The 18,501-nt window shown below is 45.5% G+C and overlaps 1 protein-coding gene across 2 annotated transcripts in view; it reads right to left on the bottom strand.

The window, feature by feature from the left end:
- Positions 1-556: 556 nt before the first annotated feature.
- The window catches only part of ERCC3 (ERCC excision repair 3, TFIIH core complex helicase subunit), a 31,527-nt gene continuing 13,582 nt past the window's right edge, over positions 557-18,501 (bottom strand). For both annotated transcript variants that reach the window (XM_069576923.1, XM_069576924.1), the window contains exons 10-15: positions 17,199-17,401; positions 12,154-12,250; positions 10,928-11,045; positions 4,670-4,788; positions 2,582-2,734; positions 557-1,044 (exon numbers count right to left, since the gene is read on the bottom strand). In XM_069576923.1, the coding sequence (XP_069433024.1) occupies positions 913-1,044; positions 2,582-2,734; positions 4,670-4,788; positions 10,928-11,045; positions 12,154-12,250; positions 17,199-17,401 (822 nt within the window). In that variant the 3' untranslated portion in view covers positions 557-912. The remainder of the gene's footprint in view (positions 1,045-2,581; positions 2,735-4,669; positions 4,789-10,927; positions 11,046-12,153; positions 12,251-17,198; positions 17,402-18,501) is intronic.

Below are 18,501 nucleotides of genomic sequence, written 5' to 3'. Positions count from 1 at the left end.
ATGTATGGCAAAAACCATCACAATATTTTAAAGTAATTATCTAATTATCCTCCAATTAAAATTAATTAATTAATTTCACAAAAAGATCCAAGGGTACTAAAGTGCTGTTAGAAGAGGAATCCAGCCTTCCAGAAACATCAACAATGTATCCCTGCAGGAGAAATAAGCGATCATTCTCTCAGAGAAGATCAACCACCAGGACCTGTGTGCACTGTGGATCCCAAAGGGGGTGATGGCCTTCAGGTGACCTAGAGGGCCTACAGCTGTGGGTACCTCCCGTGGAACACACGTGAGCTGACCAGGGACCAGACAGCACTGCAAACTGCTCAAAATCCTCGCTTGCTCTGGACCACCCTCCCCGGGCTCACAGGGCCTCCCCGGCAACACAGTACACTAACCGGCAAGTCTTCTCGTCTCTCCAGTGTTCCCTGCAGACTGGAACTTACTTCCCATCTTACTCCTCTGGGCCTGCCACCAACTGAAGCCCTGCTGGAGGTCTGTCATCTAGACATAACTGATGGCAAGGCTTCATGAGAACATCTACAATGAAGAGTGGTTAAACGTCCCATTTCTGTTTATTCGGGAGAACATTAAGATAAATACACCTAAATATTACAAATTTTTTATATACAAGAATGAACACTCCCCCAAAATTCTGAAAAGTGGTCTGAAAAAAAGAACCCCAAAAATATAGTCTCCCCACTCCCACTTTTAAACCCTGGATGACCCAGGAAGACAGAATCAAGCTCCTGATGGATTTTCTTTAACACAGTTAACAGATACTTGAATCTAGATTGGTTTGGCCAATGCTACTGGAAAGAACATGGATGCAGAAAGGAAATGCTACGTTTAAAATCCTTCTCCAGTGTTGGTGCTGGGCATCCAGCCTTCAGCTACATGCCCCTGTTGGCATCATTTCCTGAAGCGCTTGAAGAGCGGGTGCACGTGCTTGGTGGAAGTCTTACTCCGTGACGAGTGGTACTCCATGTACACCGTGTCGTCCGCCCCAGACATGGAGCTCATCGTGCCAAAGCGCCGGGACACCTGCAGGGGGACCCAGCCCGCTGTTAGTTTCCAAAGTGAAACACCCTCCCTTCTACATCTATAATCACAGTAAGATTTATAAATTTATAAGTTTCATAGATTTTATTATTTTTAAAATAACATTTACTGACTAGATAGTATGTCTCAAGTATTATTCTAAGCAGCTTATACTTATTACATGTGTTAACTTACCGAATCCTCACAATCATTCTAACGCCCATTTTACTGAAGAGGAAACAGAGAAATGAAGTAACTTGTCCAAGAGCACACAGCTCTTTAAGAGATGGGACGTGAACCCGGGCTTCAGATTCCCTGTGCCTAACCGTAATACCACATTGCCTCTCTTCATGGCAATTTCTAAATAGAATTTTAACAGTGAGGGCAAGAGTCCTTCAAATCTCCTGAGACCCTACCATAAGGCTTTGAATCAAGTGGAAGCTCAGGAAGCCCCAGGCCTGAATCTTGGTTCTGAATCTTGGTTCTGTGTCTCACTGAATGGTCTTGGGCAAATACTGAATGTAACTCAATGAACTCACAAGTAAAATGGGGATAACCACATCTGCTTGACGTATGTAGTGTGAATGGAAATTACACAGGTCAAAGGTCTGACCCAGTGCTTGGCACATACTCGAACCAGATTACAAGCAAAGGACGCAGACGGGCACTGAAGCCACGCCTTCCGCAGCCTGACCTTAGGTGACCCACTGCAAAGCGGAATTGACTTGACACCACCTTCAGAAACAGGAAGCTTCCCTGGGCACCCCTGGGGGGCGCCTGGAGAAGATCCAGCCCCCAACCACCGGTGCTGGGGACAGGAAGGTCTCAGGGCACACGGCACCTCTCCCGGTGACACAGCTTCCTTCTTCCCTTCCACTGTCACTCACCTTTCAGCTCTACCACCAACCTAGTTTCAAAAGCACCTGATCAGACAGTACTCCTCTCCTTGGAAGGGCCAGATACGAATTCCTCATCACGATACTCTCATTAGCTATACAATATTATATTTGCCTGGCGCAACAACAAGCATCGGTAAGCAGGTGCAGAATAACTGGAAAGTTGAACACCTGCAGAGAACTCTAAATTTTTCAAAATACGTATTGAAACTACAACATGAGCTCTTTCTCAGACCTGTCTTACAGGCCAGAAGGCTGTGTTATTACTGAGGAGGAAGCTGGGGTGAGGTGACTCGCCCAAGGCCGAGAGGGGCAGCCCCAGGTGTGTCTCACTCCTTCCCACAACACCCTAGCGAGAGCCTGGGCTCCAGCATCCAAATACTAACACTTACGCCAGACTACTACGTGAGCACAGCAGGAGACAGCTACAGCCACCATGGGCTCAGACACGTACAATAGGACAGACGCACAGAAAGGCTAACAGGGACAATTTCTATTATTCCCTTCTCTACAATTTCCCGTGTGTTCCAAGTTTTTAAAAAACCGCAGAGGCACGTACACACACAGGACTGCGAAGCTGTATGTGTGTCTACGACTCTGTCCTTCAGGAGAGCTGACATCCGGAGCCTCACCTACTCACTCACCTGGCTGGACTTGGAGCCGAATTCTCCTGCCACCACCTCCTCCTCAGCATCCAGGTCAGTGGCCGCCAGGACCTTCTGTAGGAGCTGCTGTTGCTCCTCCTTTGTTGAGAACGCCAAGTCTTCCTCTTCCATGCCAGCAAGCTTGGTGATCACCTGCAGAGCGGAACCCTCTTGTCTTCTCCCCCTTGGCCCGATCCCACCTTCTCCTGCGCTCGTCTGGTCTGGTTGCCTCCCCACTCAGGCCCAGCAGAGAAGCTGCCTAATAACAGAGAGCTCCTCTCTGGCAGTGCAGAGCCCAGCCTCGGGAGCCACCTCAACAAGGAGCTGAGCCAAGGACTGCAAGGCAGGAAAGGCTCAGCAAATTCTAGGGAAATCTGCTCCCAACACATGGCACCTAAATGACCACTTACAGAAGATCTCCAGGGATCTTGGCAACCTCCAAGCAACCATTCTAGTAGCTTGCCCATCTTGCACCAGGTAAAGGGAAGGAGCAAGAACTGAAGGGCACAGACTATTGCCCTTCAAGGTGTCCAACCTCCAGGCCTGGCACCCAGGGCTTCTAGCAGAAGGGGCATGTACAAACGACTGGATATTTTTTCTTTTCTTTTTTTTTTTTTTTTTGGATATTTTTTCTAAAAGAGAAAGACAGCAGCAGGGTGGAGATTTGGTTTTCACTTCCTTGGGGATAACTCACTACAAGGCCTAACTATCCCTGCAGAAAGAGAGGATTGATTACGTGAAGGGAACTTCTTTTCTGCTCCCCGCCTCTCTAACTTTCGCGTAATTTTAAAAGAAAATTCCTAGAAGGAAGGACCTGGCTGAGCCCTTCAGGTGGCCACAGGTCTGGAGCACAGGTGAGGGAGACTTCTGCCCTGGCCTCCACCCCAGGGTCACGGTTCTGGGAACCCTAGCCCGGCTGCTGTCGGCGGGCAGACTTGAAGGTGAGGCACGCAAAGGCAGCTCCAGCCAACACAGACCACCACGTGCTCAGCGCTTTGTCGAGCTCACCTGTCAAAGAACCCAGAGCACTCTGATTCAGCGCTTCTCTTACCCTTGTGACTCTCCGGGAATCAGAAGATATGAATGCTGTTAGCACCACAAATGCTATACAGATGGATAAAAGGGTTGCAGTGAAAACCCTTCAAAAAACTGTGCCAAGTGTCCTGAACTAGAATTCCGCACGAGAGGTCTGAAAAGTGTCACTGACTCTGCCTGAAAGAGGAGGGTCGGACAACCCTGTCCTCTTGTCTAAGGTGATAAAGGGAACTCTGTTAGTTCCCTGATTAGTTCTACCCTAAACCAATTTGAAAAAGACACAGTTTAAAGCAGCTGGAGAGGCAGCCTCCAGTCTCCCACAAATCAGGAACCTGGGAACCTGTAGGTTCTAAGACGTCCTTTCCCTGCCCTGCTTGCAGTACCCTCCACAAAAAAAAAAACCCTTTTGGATACTAAATCCTAACATAAATTTACTATCTGTGTCAAGAGGAAAGAAAGCAAATCCTTTCACCAATGAAAGTCAGCCAAACCTTCAGAGTTTCCCAAGTTATTAGAACACCAGATTTATAGTACATGGATGGCTCCTGATGTTTGAGGCTCAGGGAAGCGGCTCAGGGAAGCCAAGGCTCACCAGATGGCTAAGGACAGAGCTCTCCCAGCTACTGGAGGGGACCCCTGAGAAAGGAAACCCAAGGGGCTCATACTAACACAGTGGTGGCCACAGTTCCTTGGCATCTCAAGTCCTGCTAGGTTAGCACATTTTTCCCACCAACATCTAATGGGATTTTTTTTTTGCAAGATGACTATAAAAAGTTAACAAGCTGAGACTCCACATGTTGCTTGCTTTCTTAGAGGCCCCGTTCCCTGAGAGGCTGGAGGCAGGAGAGGAGTCTACACAAGCTTTTTCCTTCAAAGCTCCCCACAGTTCATGCAAGGAGAACAGGAGTCTGAGGCGGGCCCCCAGTCGCCTAACATTCTGTGCCTGCCGGAGACCTGCCCCACGCTGTGCTGACAGTGGCCTCCACTTCTCATGGAGGACTGGGTAGAAAGAAGCCTCAGTACAACTCTGACCAGAGACCAATGGACACATACCTTAAAGCTGTAACCTTGATCTACCAAGAACCTCTGCCGCTTGGTTGAGTAAGCCATTTCCTGTGTGTCCTGGGATACCAGCGAGTAGAAGAAGGCATTGTACTCTTCTGCAACCATCCCTGGGGGAAGGGCATGAAAAAGGAGGACATGAGCCGTCAGAATGCCAGGAACTAAGAGTCCACGACGCAAAAGGGTGTCTATGGCTGATTCTTGGTGTTTGACAGAAAACAACAAAATTCTGTAGAGCAATTATCCTTCAATTAAAAAATAAAGTTAATTAAAAAAAATAATAAAGTGGCAAAAAAAAAAAAAGCCCTGCAGAGGGAGAGCACTGCAGTCAGAGGGGTCACTTTTGCACAAGGACTTCAACAAAATTAAAAACTTCGTTGCTTCAAAGGACACCATAAAAAAAGTGAAAAAACAACTCACTGGGAAAAACATTTACAAAGCATACATCTGATAAGGGATTTGCACCTAAGGCATAAAAAAACTATTACAACTCAATAATGAAAAGACAAACCAGTTATATACAGGAAAAAAGATCTGAACAGACATTTCCCCAAAGAAAATATACAAAGAAGATTCATGTGTCCATGAGCACATGGAAAAAGCTCACTATCACTAGTCATCAGGGACACGCGAGTCAAAACATGACAAAATACTACTGAATACCACAGAATAGTGAGGATGAAAAAGGGTGATCACAGCTGCTGTCAGGCTGCGGAGAAACTGAAATCCTCACATGCTGCTGGTGAGAACGTGAAACGGTGCAGCCACCTGGGGAAGAGCCTGGCAGTTTATTAAAATGTTAAACATACAGTTACTACATGCCCAACAATTCCACGCCAAGATACACCCAGGAGAATTAAAAACTTATGTCCATACAAAATCTGCACATCAATTTCATAACAGCACTATTCTAAGTGCCAAAAAGTAGAAATAATCCAAATGTCCATGAATGGATTTTAAAAGTTCACACAGTGGAATATTACTCAGCAAGAAGTACGAATGAGGTACTAATAGGTGCTGCAATATGGATAACCCTTCTGAAAATATTATGCTAAAACTACTAAAAAAATTAAAAGCTCAGAGAAAAGACACTGACAGAATTATCACAGAAACAAGGTAACCTAAAAATCTGGGCCTGCAGGAAAATCTGAATGTTTTTGCTTCACAGTTCAGTGTAAGTTAATTATTTGTGTACTGCCTCTGAATTCAATTGTTTCTTTGTCTTCCAAGAGCGCAGAGATGCGAAGAAAAGGGCTAATTATCTTATAACAGATATTTTGTCTTATTGAGATAAAATCGACATAGTGCTATACAGTCGTAACGCTATGACTTACATATATGGGGAAATGACTACCTCAGTGATTTCAGTTCACATCCATCATTTCACACACATACAAAAAGAGAAAAAAATGGCTTTTTCCATTGGCAATTCTATTTTTAATTGTTCAAGGGACATTCATACTGTTTTCCACACCGGCGGTACCAGTTGACATTCCCAACATTTCCCTCCATACTCATAACAATAGCCCTCGCTATAAAACTAGGTATAGCTCCATTTCACTTCTGAGTCCCAGAAGTAACACAAGGTATTCCCCTATCTTCAGGCCTAATCTTACTCACATGACAAAAACTAGCACCCATATCAGTACTTTACCAAATCCTCCCATCCATCAAAGTGATGAGAACTTTGAGAATGTACTCTTGAACAACTTCAAGTATAACATAGAGCAGTGGCAACTATAGCCGTCATGTTGCACTTCATATCCCCCGTATGTATTTACCTGACAGCTCAAAGTGTGTGCCTTTTGAATACATTCATTCAAATCCCCCACTCTCAAATCCCCATTCTCTGGTGATCACAAATTCGATCCCTTTTTCTCTACGTCTGTTTTTGGTAGGTCCCTCCTGTGAGGTCACACAGTACTTGTCTCTCTGTCTGACTCATTCCAACGAGCCTAACATTCTCAAGGTCCGTCCACATTGTCACAGATGGCAGGATGCCCTTCTTTTTCATGGCTGATTATTATTGGGTTGGCCAAAAAGTTCGTTCCAGTTTCCCTGCAGCATCTTATGGGAAAATCTGAACGGACTTTTTGTTCGACCCAGTATACGGACACACACGTGCATGCGCACGGCGTTTTCTTCACACGTTCACCTGCCGATGGACACCTGGACCAGTGCCACGTCCTGGGTATGGAAAATAATGCTGACATTAACAGGCGGGCACAAGTATCTCTTTGGCATAGTGACTTCATTTCTATCAGATGCGTATCCAGAAGTGGAACTGCTGAAGTATATGGCAGTTCTATTTTTAATTGTTCAAGGGACATTCATACTGTTTTCCACACCGGCTGTACCAGTTGACATTCCCAACAGCACACAACGGTTCCCATTCCTCTACATCCTTGACAATTAACACATGTTAACCACGGACTTTCTGATCACATTCTAACAGGTGTGAAGCGATCTCATGGTGTTGATTTGCATTTCCTTAATAATTAGTGATGATAAGCACCTTTTCATGTACCTGTTGGCTATTCGTATATCTTCTTTGGAAAACTGTCTCTTCAGGTCTTTTGCCCAGCTTTTAATTGTGTTTTTTTCTGCTATTGGGTTGTATGAAGTCTTTATATATTGGATATTAACTCATTAGATACACGATTTGCACATATTTTCTCCCATTCCATACATTGCTTTTTCATTATTTTTAAAAAAATATTTATTTATTTTGCTGCGTCGGGTCTTGGCTGAGATGTGCAGGGGCTTCACTGTGGCACGCGGGATCTTCCCACCGTGGCACAGGGCTTAGCTGCCCTACAGCACATGGGGCCTTAGTCCCCTGTAGCAGGAGTAGTTTAGTCTCTAAGTCGTGTCTGACTCTTGTGACCCATGGACTGTAGCCTGCCAGGCTCCTCTGTCCAGGGGATTCTCTAGGCAAGAATACTGAGCAGGGATCAAATTCACAGCCCCTGATTGGAAGGCAGAGTCTTAACCACTGGGACCACCACTGGGTCCCTGAACTACAGGGACCACCAGGGAAGTCCCTGCCTTTTCATTTTGTTGACTATTTCTTTTGCTGTGAAGATGCTTTTTAGTTTCATGTAGTCAACTATTGACTTGGCAGTAAAAAAAAACACTGCCAAGATCCACGTCAAGGGAGCATTTTCTTCCTTTGTTTTCCTTTAGGAGTTTTATGGTTTCCAGTCTTGCACTTAAGTCTTTAATTCATCTTGAGAGGATTTTTGCTAGTGGTGAAAGATGGGGTTGAGTTTCATTCTTTATATGTGGATATCCAATGTTCCCAGCACCATTTATTAAAGAGACTGTCTTTTACTCCACTGGGTAATCTCAGCTCTCTTGCATGGGTTTATTTCTGGGCTTTGGATTCTGTCCCACTGGTCTATAATCTGTTTTTATACCAGTAACATACTCTTTGGATAGCCAAAGCTTTATTAAATAACTTAAAATCAGAAGTGTGATGCCTCTTGCTTTGTGCTTTCTCAGAACTTCTGTGGCTATTTAGGGTCTTCTGCAGTACCATATAAACTTTAGGACTATTATTTTTACTTCTTTAAAAATGCCAGTGAAGACCTGATACGGATTGTACTCAATCTAAAGATGGCTTTGGGTAATACAGATTTAACAACATTAATTCTTCTAATCCGTGAACAAAGGATGAAAGTGAAAGTGAAGGCGCTCAGTCGTGTCCGACTCTTTGCGACCCCATGGACTGTAGCCCACCAGGCTCCTCCCTCCATGGGATTCTCCAGGCAAGAGTACTGGAGTGGGGTGCCATCGCCTTCTCCAGGGGATCTTCTTGACGCAGGGATCAAACCTGGTCTCCTGCATTCCAGGCAGACGCTTTAACCTCGGAGCCACCAGGGAAGCCCATGAACAAAGGATACTTTCTATTTATTTGTATTTTCTTCCATTTCTTTCGTCAGTGTCTTGTAGCTCTCTCACCTCCCTGGTTAAATTTACTTCTAAATATTTTATTGTTTTTGATGCTCTTGAAAATGGAATAATTTTACTTTTTTCTTTTAGACAATTTGTCACTGGTGTATAGAAATGCTACTGATTTTTGAATGTTAACTTTGTATCCAGTAACTTTACTGAATTTGCTGAATATATCTAACAATTTTCTGGTAAAGTTTTTAGGGTTTTCTACCTATAAAATTATGTCACATGCAAACAGAGAACATTTTACTTCTTGTTTTTCCATTCTGATGCCTTTTCTATCTTTTTCACACCTAACTGCTTTGGTTAGGACTCCACTATAATGAACAGATGGCCGCGGATGTCCTTGTCTTGCTTCTGATCTTAGAGGAAAACCTTTCAAACTGTTCACTGTTAGGCATGATGTCAGCTGTGGGCCTATCATATGTAGCCTCTATTATGCTGAGGTACTTTCCTCCTATGGGATTCCCAGCTGCCTCAGTAGTAAAGAATCCACCTGTCAATGCAGTAGACACAGGAGACGTGGGTTTGATCCTTGGGTCGGGAAGATCCCCTGGAGGAGGAAATGGCAACCCACTCCAGTATTCTTGCCTGGAGAATTCCACCAACAGAGGAGCCTAGTGGACCTCAGTCTGGTGGCGTCCCAGGAGTTGGACATGCCTGAGAGACTGAGCGTGCACATCCATTCCTCCTATACCTAATTTGTTAAAAGTTTTTATTACACACAGATGTTGAATTTTTTCAAAAGCTTCTTCTCCATCTACTGAAACGATCATATGAATTTTCTTCCTTAATTCTATTAGTGTGAGGTATCACATTTATTGATTTGTGTATGTTTGCATCCCAGGGATAAATCCCACTTGATCATGGCGAATGAGCCTTTTAATGTGGGGCTAAATTTGGTTTGCTAGTATTTTTTTGAGGATTTTTACATCTGTATTCATAGGATATTTGGCCTGTCCTTTTCTTTTCTGTAGTGAACCTTTCTAGTTTTGCTATCAGGATAATACTAGCTTTGTATAATGAGTCAAACAGTACTTCAAAAAACAAAATCAAAGAGCTGTTCAAATTAGATTTGTTTGTATGTGATGAAGACGAACAAGTAAGTGAAGAGTCACTTTCACACGTATTGGTCAGATTTATCCAAGAGTCTGCTATATTCTGGGGGCCTCCCTGGTGGCTCCGCAGTAAAGCATTCCCCTGCAGTATAGGAGACTGGCTCGATCCTCGGGTCAGGAAGATCCCCTGGAGACGGAAATGGCAATCCACTCCAGTACTCTTGCCTGGGAAATCCCACAGACAGAGGGGCCTGGAGGGCTACAGCAGGGGGTCACAAAAGAGTCAGACACAACTCAGTAACTAAACAACAACTACTGTATTCTGTAATGTAGTCTCATTCCTCATAACAGCCCTGAAAGATAAGGACCGGCAACCCTGCTTTGGATGAAAAACCGATTTGCTTTGCTGAGAGAGGCAAATGACTTATCCACGGTCACACAGCAGGCCTGGCCCCACGTCCACCTTTGCTATCCCCACAGCCTACCCTGTCTCCATTCTAGTCACAGTCAATTAGCTGCTTCCTAAATATACTCAAATGCAGCATAGTGTTAACACATGCTCATCAATCTTACCATTTTCAAACATCCTAACAGGCCAAGCTCTTCCTGAGATGAGTGACTCCCTTGAGGACCGGGCCTGTGCCATTCCTGTAGGACCTACGTGGCCCTAGGAGGGTGCTGGAGGATGCCAGCAGTACTGGTCTCTACTCTACCCATGATGGGGATCTAGGCCTCTTTACTGCAATTAACAAGCAGAAACTCCATGCCTCCTGCTTCCTCATTTGCTAAGCTTCTATTAACTGCCATTCAGGGGACCATTCTTCACAGGTTATGAGTGAGGTAACCACCCTGTAGCTGCTCCTGCCAAGCTCTCCCCTTACCCTTAATTTGAGGTTCAGAGGACACCTTCCAGCTCCTATACACCCACTGGGGGCCAAAGCGCTGCTTTCTCCCTCTACAGCCACACCGTTCAGCACTGCTTCCCAGCTCCCTTTTCCATGAACATAAGCACTCAGCTCAGACTATGAGTTCCAGACAGCTGCCATGGAAAACATCCAGATACTCACTCCCAACACCTAAGAAATAATAATGCCAAGGAGCCTTGGTCCTTGCTTTGGAACCTCCTACATCCCACCCCCTGTAGAGTCCACCTAGCCCAGGAGCACAAGCTCGCCCTCATGATCACGCAGGCACCAGACAGAAGTGGTGGAAAAGAGAGCCCTGGGGAAGGTACCTTTTTTGGCTCGGAGCACTCGCCCTAGCCTCTGGGCCTCCTGGCGCCGGGATCCACCGTGAGAGGAAATCTGAATGAGAACATTTGCTTCTGGCAAATCAAATGACGTGTCACCCACCTGCAGAAACGAGACAGCTGTGAGCTTGGGAAGGTTTTTATATGTGAGACAAAAAGGAAAAAAAATTCAACTAGCCTCAAATTTAAATAAGCTCTATAGCTAATTTAGAAACAACAATCACTATCATCTCAGTCTGTACCAGGGTCCCTCAGACGCAAGCAGGTCTCTAGGACCGAGTGTGCCTCCGGAGAGCTGTCTGACGGAAGCTGTCAGGACCCAGGTCCTAACCATCTGTCTCAGCAACAGTCCTAGCGTGAGCTGCTAAGGCCCAGAGACAAGAGGGCCCCATCAACACTCTGAGTGATGCTTTTCATTTTCTGCAGCAGAACTAGGTCTGCACAAAACCATCCACAATCTTAACTAGAGGCCACTGAGGCCAACAGCACAAGCTGGACACGTGACCTGGTAGGGCCCACTGCCTGCAGCGGGCTGGATCCTGGCTCTGGGCAGCTGCCCTAGGGGACGGGGGACGGTCCCACCATCAAGGTCTCCAGACACAGAAATCAAAGGCTGGTACTTACTGATCCATCTATGATCACTTTATGGGTAAATCTCATCTCTTTGGGGCTTTGGGTCATTCTAATCTAAACGACTATTCGAAATTGTCAGGCTTCCACTTCTAACTGCAAATTGAAACCATCACCAAGCTGGGTCTACATGACCTTGTACTGTGTTTACATTCACCGCTCACCCCCAAGGCACACGGGAGCCAGGACAAAGGGTGCCCACGACCCGCAGGAATCTCCAACCCCACAAACAGAACCTCATCCACGTGCCTCCCTTTGTCAGAGTATTTAGTGAACTTCCCCCTTTATACGAAAAAATACGACTTAAAATTCCTGTATCCCCAAAAGAGGTAGAAAAAGCTTAAGTCATACAAAAGGACTCGCCAGAGTGTATACTCCTTGAATTAGGAATATAGACTGTATACACTAAAACTCTACGTCTGCTTCTTCTACTCCCCGCCAAACAACATTCCCGTGTCCCTAGACACTGGACACACGGGAATGGAAACTGACGCGTGATGGTCCTTCAACAAGCCCCGATGCACTGCCCAGAAATCACCCAGCTGCCCCCAGGCCCCGGGGCTGCTGCACGCCACACTGACCTTGGAGATGAAGATGGTGTTGATTTTGGGGTTATGCTTAAAATTCTGGAGAATCTGCATCCTTTCTCCCTGGGACGTAGGACCATAGATATAGGGTCTAGAGAAGAACAAAGCTGTTAGGAAGACCACAGATGCCCTCCTTGACTATCCTGAAAGCATGTCAGAGGGAAAGGGAGCTCTTCAAGGTTTCTCTCTCCCAGGAAGACCTCTGTCATGGAAAACAGCAGGAAGAGACCCATAAAAAACATGCCCCCACTGCCGCCACCCCTTCCCCTCTGAGCCAAGTGCAGGTCACCATTCTCTTCAACATTCTCCCTTCATTCTTTGGTTTTTGGACTGCACTCCTTCCTCTTTCAACATCTCACTCTAAGCTTAGTGTCTATACAAGGAGAATCCCCTGGATTCCATGAAGCACAATGGGAAAAAAAGAAAACACTGCTATTCGCAAACAAAAGGCTGGAAGGAACCATTTCCAAGTGAAATAGGCATTCTCCAAGAAAGGAGAAAAGAACTTCTTCCCACTGACGCCCTGTAATGCTATGTTCAAAGCACTCCTCGCTAGTTTCCAGCTGCCGAAGGGCACAGCCCTTTCTGACAGCCTCACTGGCTGTCACCTCCTGGCACCGGCAGTGCCATTCCTCTCTTCTTCCTATACTGACGTGGTTTGTGTAGTTTCCACAGGGTCGGTAACGACAGTGAGAGTGACGACGGCAAGGACAACACGGACAGCAACCAAGCGCGCAGGGCCCACCCGCACCAAGCAGAGGCGGGCTCCATGTTGCGGGGAAAGCCCATGCCTGCCAGCAGTCCTCCTGTACACGGTGGGCTTCATGCTCCCAGCTCACACCCGAGGCTGGGAGCCAGAGGAGCTGAACTCGAGCGGCTGTTCCACCGTTCAGGCCCATCAGCTCCCTGGAAGGCCTAGGAAGCACTGCTTTTGGTATTTCACACACACTTCCCAACACTGTGCTATAAACTGGTAACAGGTACACCGAGAGAGCAGCCCCCTGGCCTATGGGGAAGCTGGGCGAGGCCTGGGACAGCTGGATGCTTCCCCAATCCTGTAAGCCTGGCTTACCAGAGTGTCTGGAGCACCCTACAAATTTATTATTTTCTGGGTGTTCATGCTGTGAAAAAGGCTGGGAATCTGCACCCTTCAGAACAGCCTGTCTCTTGATATCTAGGCTTTTAGGTGATTCTTTTTCTCCTTGATCATCACCAGGAAAAACAACTCATAGTGGCAAGCCCTCAGTTTCTGAGTCAAAGTGTCAGTTGCTCAGTTGTGTCCGGCTCTCTGCAAACCCATGGACTGTAGCCCGCCAGGCTCCTCTGTCCAGGGGATTCTCCAGGCAAGAGTACTGGAGTGGGTTGCCGTTTCCTTCTCCAGGGGATCTTCCCAACCCAGGGATCAAACCTGGGTCTCCTGCATTACAGGCATATTCTTTACTGTCTGAGCCACAGGGAAGGTTCTCTCATATAGGAAATGAAACAGAAGGGTAACCAGCCTCCAGAAAAAGGACCTAACATTTGTTGAATACCTACTAGATCTAAGAATCCTGAGGTAGGTGGTGGTAACTCTAAGAGAGAGTGGAGCAAAAGGGTAGAACAGAGAAAACAGAAGCCCAGCCCAGCAGGAAAGAAGAGCCAACATAAAACAAGCCGGTTTTCTATATGGAACACATAAGGGTTCAAGATCTAATCACCAGCTGCCTCAGAAGGCAGGTGTTAGGGCAGGACTACAGACAGGGAGACTGACGGGGTATACGTATAAGGAACAGTATCAGATCCCAACTCCTGCCACCAAGCGTGCCTCTGCCCACCTGGCACCTGGAGGTGTCCTTTCTAGATTCTGAACACACTTAGGGAGACCCTTTGCCCTCAGGCAGAGCTGAGGGTACAGCAAGAGTAACAGTGAAGAAAGACAGGGGTTCCCCACTCCCTCCCCTGCCACAGGCTGGTGTCTAGGAAACGGTGAGATTCCTCTCTGGAGAAACTTTCCAGCCCAAAAGAAAAGACCCTGAGATACTGGCATCTGGCCATTTCTTGACAAACTAGCCAGGCCCATGCCTGATCATGGAGAGGTCCACCGGCTGGCAAACCCATCAAGCTATACAGAAAGGCCAATCAGCTTTTCGGTGACTCACCCTTAAATAAGAAAATAGAGCCAAACAGCACCAAAAATCAGAAGATGGGCTCGAGAAACAGAGCTGAAACAACACGTGAGGAAGCGCGAGATGGTACAGGAAACAGAAGAAAGCTTCGAAAGCTTTCATAGCCACAGAGAAGACACCGTACTTACTCAAAAAAACAAGAACAATTGACAGTAAAGAACTCTTGGAAATTCACAAAAGCTTCAATAGAGTTGGTAGACAAAGGGATAAAAAAATCAGAGAAAATGGGAGTTCCCTACGGGTCCAGTGGTTAGGATTCAGTGTTTTCACTGCCACAGCCTGGGTTCAATCCCTGGTCAAGGAACTAAGATCTCATAAGCTACATGGCACGACGAAAAAAAAGGCAGGATGGGGCAGGGAGGAATTGGAGAAGATGCCCAGAAGATCTAACACCTGGCCAGCAGGAATTCAAAAAGAGAGAAAAGGAACTTCCCTGGCAGTTCAGTGGTTAAGACGCCAATGTAGTTAGGGAACTAAAATCCCACATGCCACACAGCACGGCCCTCTCACCCCTCAAAAAAAAATAAAGAAGAGAAAACAGAGAAGATGAGTAATAAAAAAAAAAACAGAAAGAACTTCTCTGAATTGAAGGACATGAGTTTTTAGATTGAAAAGTGTCTACTGCATGTATTGTAATGAAAGACAAAAAGATCACACTAGTCACATTGTTTTGAAACTTCCAAAAATCAAAAAAAGATTCTAAAACCCTCCTGAGAGAAGGAAAACCCATGACCACCACAACAGATCACATATAGAGAGGAGTCAGAAAGGCATCAAGCAGGCTTGCAAGCAGCTGCATCGGAAGCTGAGAAAGCAGCCCTACCTCTGACATTCTGAGGCCCCATCAAACTACTCACCAAGTGTGAGAGTGAATACTGACATCTGCAAGCAAATTCTTATGAAATTTTCCTCTACATACCTTCTCTCAGAAAGCTACCAAAGGATACAGTCCATCAAAATGAGCGACCAAGAAAGGGGAGACTTGAGATGTGGCAACAGGGGTTTCAACACAGGGAAGAGGTACAAGGAATTCACAGGATGATATCAGAGGCATGCCCAAAGGTGACAGGCAGCATCTCGGGTCCTAGAGAGCAAGCAGACCAGAGCAAGACAGAAGATGAAGCACCTGAAGGGATCCGACCAGAGAAAGATCTGACCCTTCTGAGAGGGAATTTTATGAGGAGTCTGAAAAGGGATAACTAGGTAATTACACAGAAAACCAAGCAAAGTAATGACAAGGCAACTATTAAATCTAGGGAAAAACAAAATGTTAAGAAAAAATGTAATCACAGTACACTGCCTGCCTTGGCTTGAACAATACTTACGCAGTCAAAATAACGTAACATTGACACTAGCTAGAACATGGAAGCAACCTAGATGTCCGTCGACAGATGAATGGATAAAGCTGTGGTACAGATACACGATGCAATATTACTCAGCCATAAAAAGGAATGCATTTGAGTCAGTTCTGATGAGGTGGATGAACCTAGAGTGAAGTGAGTCAGAAAGAGAGATAAATATCATATTCTAACACCCATACATGGAAGCTAGAAAAACGGTACTGAAGAATTCATTTACAGGGCAGCAACGGAGAAACAGACATAGAGAACAGACTTATGGACATGGGGAGAGGGGAGGAGAGGGTGAGATGTATGGAAAGAGTAACACGGAAACTTACATTACCATATGTAAAACAGATAGCCAGTGGGGTGCTGTATGGCTCAGAAAGTCAAACAGGGGCTCTGTATCAATCTAGAGGGGAGGGATGGGGTGGGAGATGGGCGGGAGATTCAAAAGGGAGGGGATGTATGTACACCTGTGGCTGATTCATGTTGAGGTTTGACAGAAAACAACAGAATTCTGTAAAGCAATTATCCTTAAATTAAAAAATTAATTAAAAAGTATAGAACTAATTTAAAAAAATGTAACATTGAAACTAACTTGGTCCCAAACATATTGTGGGGATGGAGTGGGAGGAGGGGATGGAATGACATAGGTGAGAGGACTAAACCCACAACTCCCATGATAGGAAATTAATAGGCAATTTCTGTAATCAGTCATCAAGAAACTGCTATAAAAATTATTACTTAGAAACATGAAGGTAAACAGAGAAAAGAGCTGAAAGTATCCATCTTTGGGGAACAAGGAATTTTGACTAGGAAGACAGGTGCAAGGAATTGCTAGTTTTATAAGGTACAGTTTTAGAAATCTGAGAAACTCAGTCTGTGTCCCAGCTTTCTCGTCTATAACATGAGACTAATACAATCATCTCTTGTGGCTGAGGTGATGATTAAATCACAGCTTGTGAAGAGCGGCTGTCTGTATCCATCCCTCCCCAGCGACATAAAAATTCAGGCCCGAGGACCCTGTCTTCTGCTACACTCACGCACAGGCCTCTTCCTCTTTACCTGGCAGGAAATTTTCAAATTTTCAGTAGTACCTGGGTGAGGCTGTAATGAGGACTCTGCCGGCTGTTTCCTAAGAAGCTCTTTCTAGATGCTGGGCCATACCTGGGATGCTGGCTCAGTCTGCCTTGCCTTCCTGGCCCCTAGTCCATATCGTCTGATCGCATCTCCAATCACAGTGCCACTCAACCTGAAACTCCAGATGCCAACTAGTGCCCACCTTTGGAGCCCAGCTCCAAAGCAGCACTCGCTCTCTTGGCTCACAGTGACCAGGCCCCCTTTTCCATACACACCAACCTCTGACTCTGACCACTGCTCCTGGTCTCATGCGGTCCCTGGGAACATGAAACTAGGCCTTCAGATACTAACAAGTTCCTGAGAGCTTCGAGAAAAAACAGTCACCTTCTGCACTCTCACGTGGGGAAGATAAACGGGCTTTTGAGGCCAACTCTAACTCTTCAATTCTTACTTGTTCAGTCGAATGGCATATTCCTTCAGAGCAAACACGTTGTCAGCAAAGACAATAATCTTGTCATTCCTCCTTTCATGAAACTTGATCAGAAACTGGCAAGCTCGGAATTTGTTGGGATTCATGGTGTACAGCAAGATCCGCTTCTTGGTTTTGATTGCCACGTACTCCCGGTAAAACTCAGGAGACATTGGGCACCAAACCTGTGAAATGGTAAGAATTAGGGGTCAGTATGCAAGCTTACGTCCCACACAATTGAAAACTGGCAAATCAGCTTTAAAACAAACCAAGACAAAACCAATGGCATGTGAATTTCATCTCAAAACTACTGTAAACACAAACATTACAAAACAAACCCTGAAACCCAATGCCGAACCAAGACCCTCTTACGTGTTAATAACAACGATTTTAAAATGTGTTCACAGCAGAGGTGGACGTGCTCTGTCCACCTTTGGACGGAGAACTGCACACACGCTTGCCAGCTCTATGTGTGGGGTTAGCCTAGCAATGACATCCCGGTAACGATTCAAGGGAACTCTTGAGGGTGGGGGAAATCTAAAACTGGATTGGAGGACACAGCTGCACAACTCTTTACATTTACTAAAATCACAAAAATTATAAATCCACAGCATTTACTTACAATAGGTGAATGTTATGGAACATAAACTAGACCTTGATAAAGCTGTTAAAAAAGCAACTTAGCAACCCTAATGTCTGCCAACATCACTGCGTCACGGCCAACTCCTTTGCGACCTCATGGATTATAGCTATCAGGCTCCTCTGTCCATGGGATCCCCAGGCAAAGATGCTGGAGTGGGCCGCCATTTCCTCCTCCAGGGGATGTTCCCCACCCAGGGATTAAACCCACATCTCCTACACTGGCAGACAGATTCTTTACCACTGAGCCAACAGGGAAGTCCCTGTCAACATTTAGAAAAGACAATTTTTACTGCTGTGTAATATTCCATTAGCTATCAAATAGTGGTATATTTGTCCAGTGGAATACTACAAAGGAATTCAAAGTAATGAACTATAATAGCTATAAGAATCATCAAAAATAATGCATTATGCAAGGAATAAAAATACTAAGCAAAAATCAGAAACCATGCAAGAACATTTATATATATATATATATATATATATATATATATATATCCTGATTCTTTTTGCATATACATAAAGATTTTAAAGGGGCTTCCCAAGTAGCACAGTGGTAAAGAATCTGCCTGCCAATGCAGGAGATGTGGGTTCGATCCCTGAATCAAGAAGATCCCCTGGAAAGGAAACAGCAACCCACTCCAGT

The sequence above is a fragment of the Ovis canadensis genome, chromosome 2 (assembly GCF_042477335.2).
Source record: "Ovis canadensis isolate MfBH-ARS-UI-01 breed Bighorn chromosome 2, ARS-UI_OviCan_v2, whole genome shotgun sequence".
NCBI classification, from domain to species: Eukaryota; Metazoa; Chordata; class Mammalia; order Artiodactyla; family Bovidae; genus Ovis; species Ovis canadensis.
The sequence above is the reverse complement of the archived record's forward strand: the minus strand, read 5'-3'. Positions and strand labels throughout refer to the sequence as shown.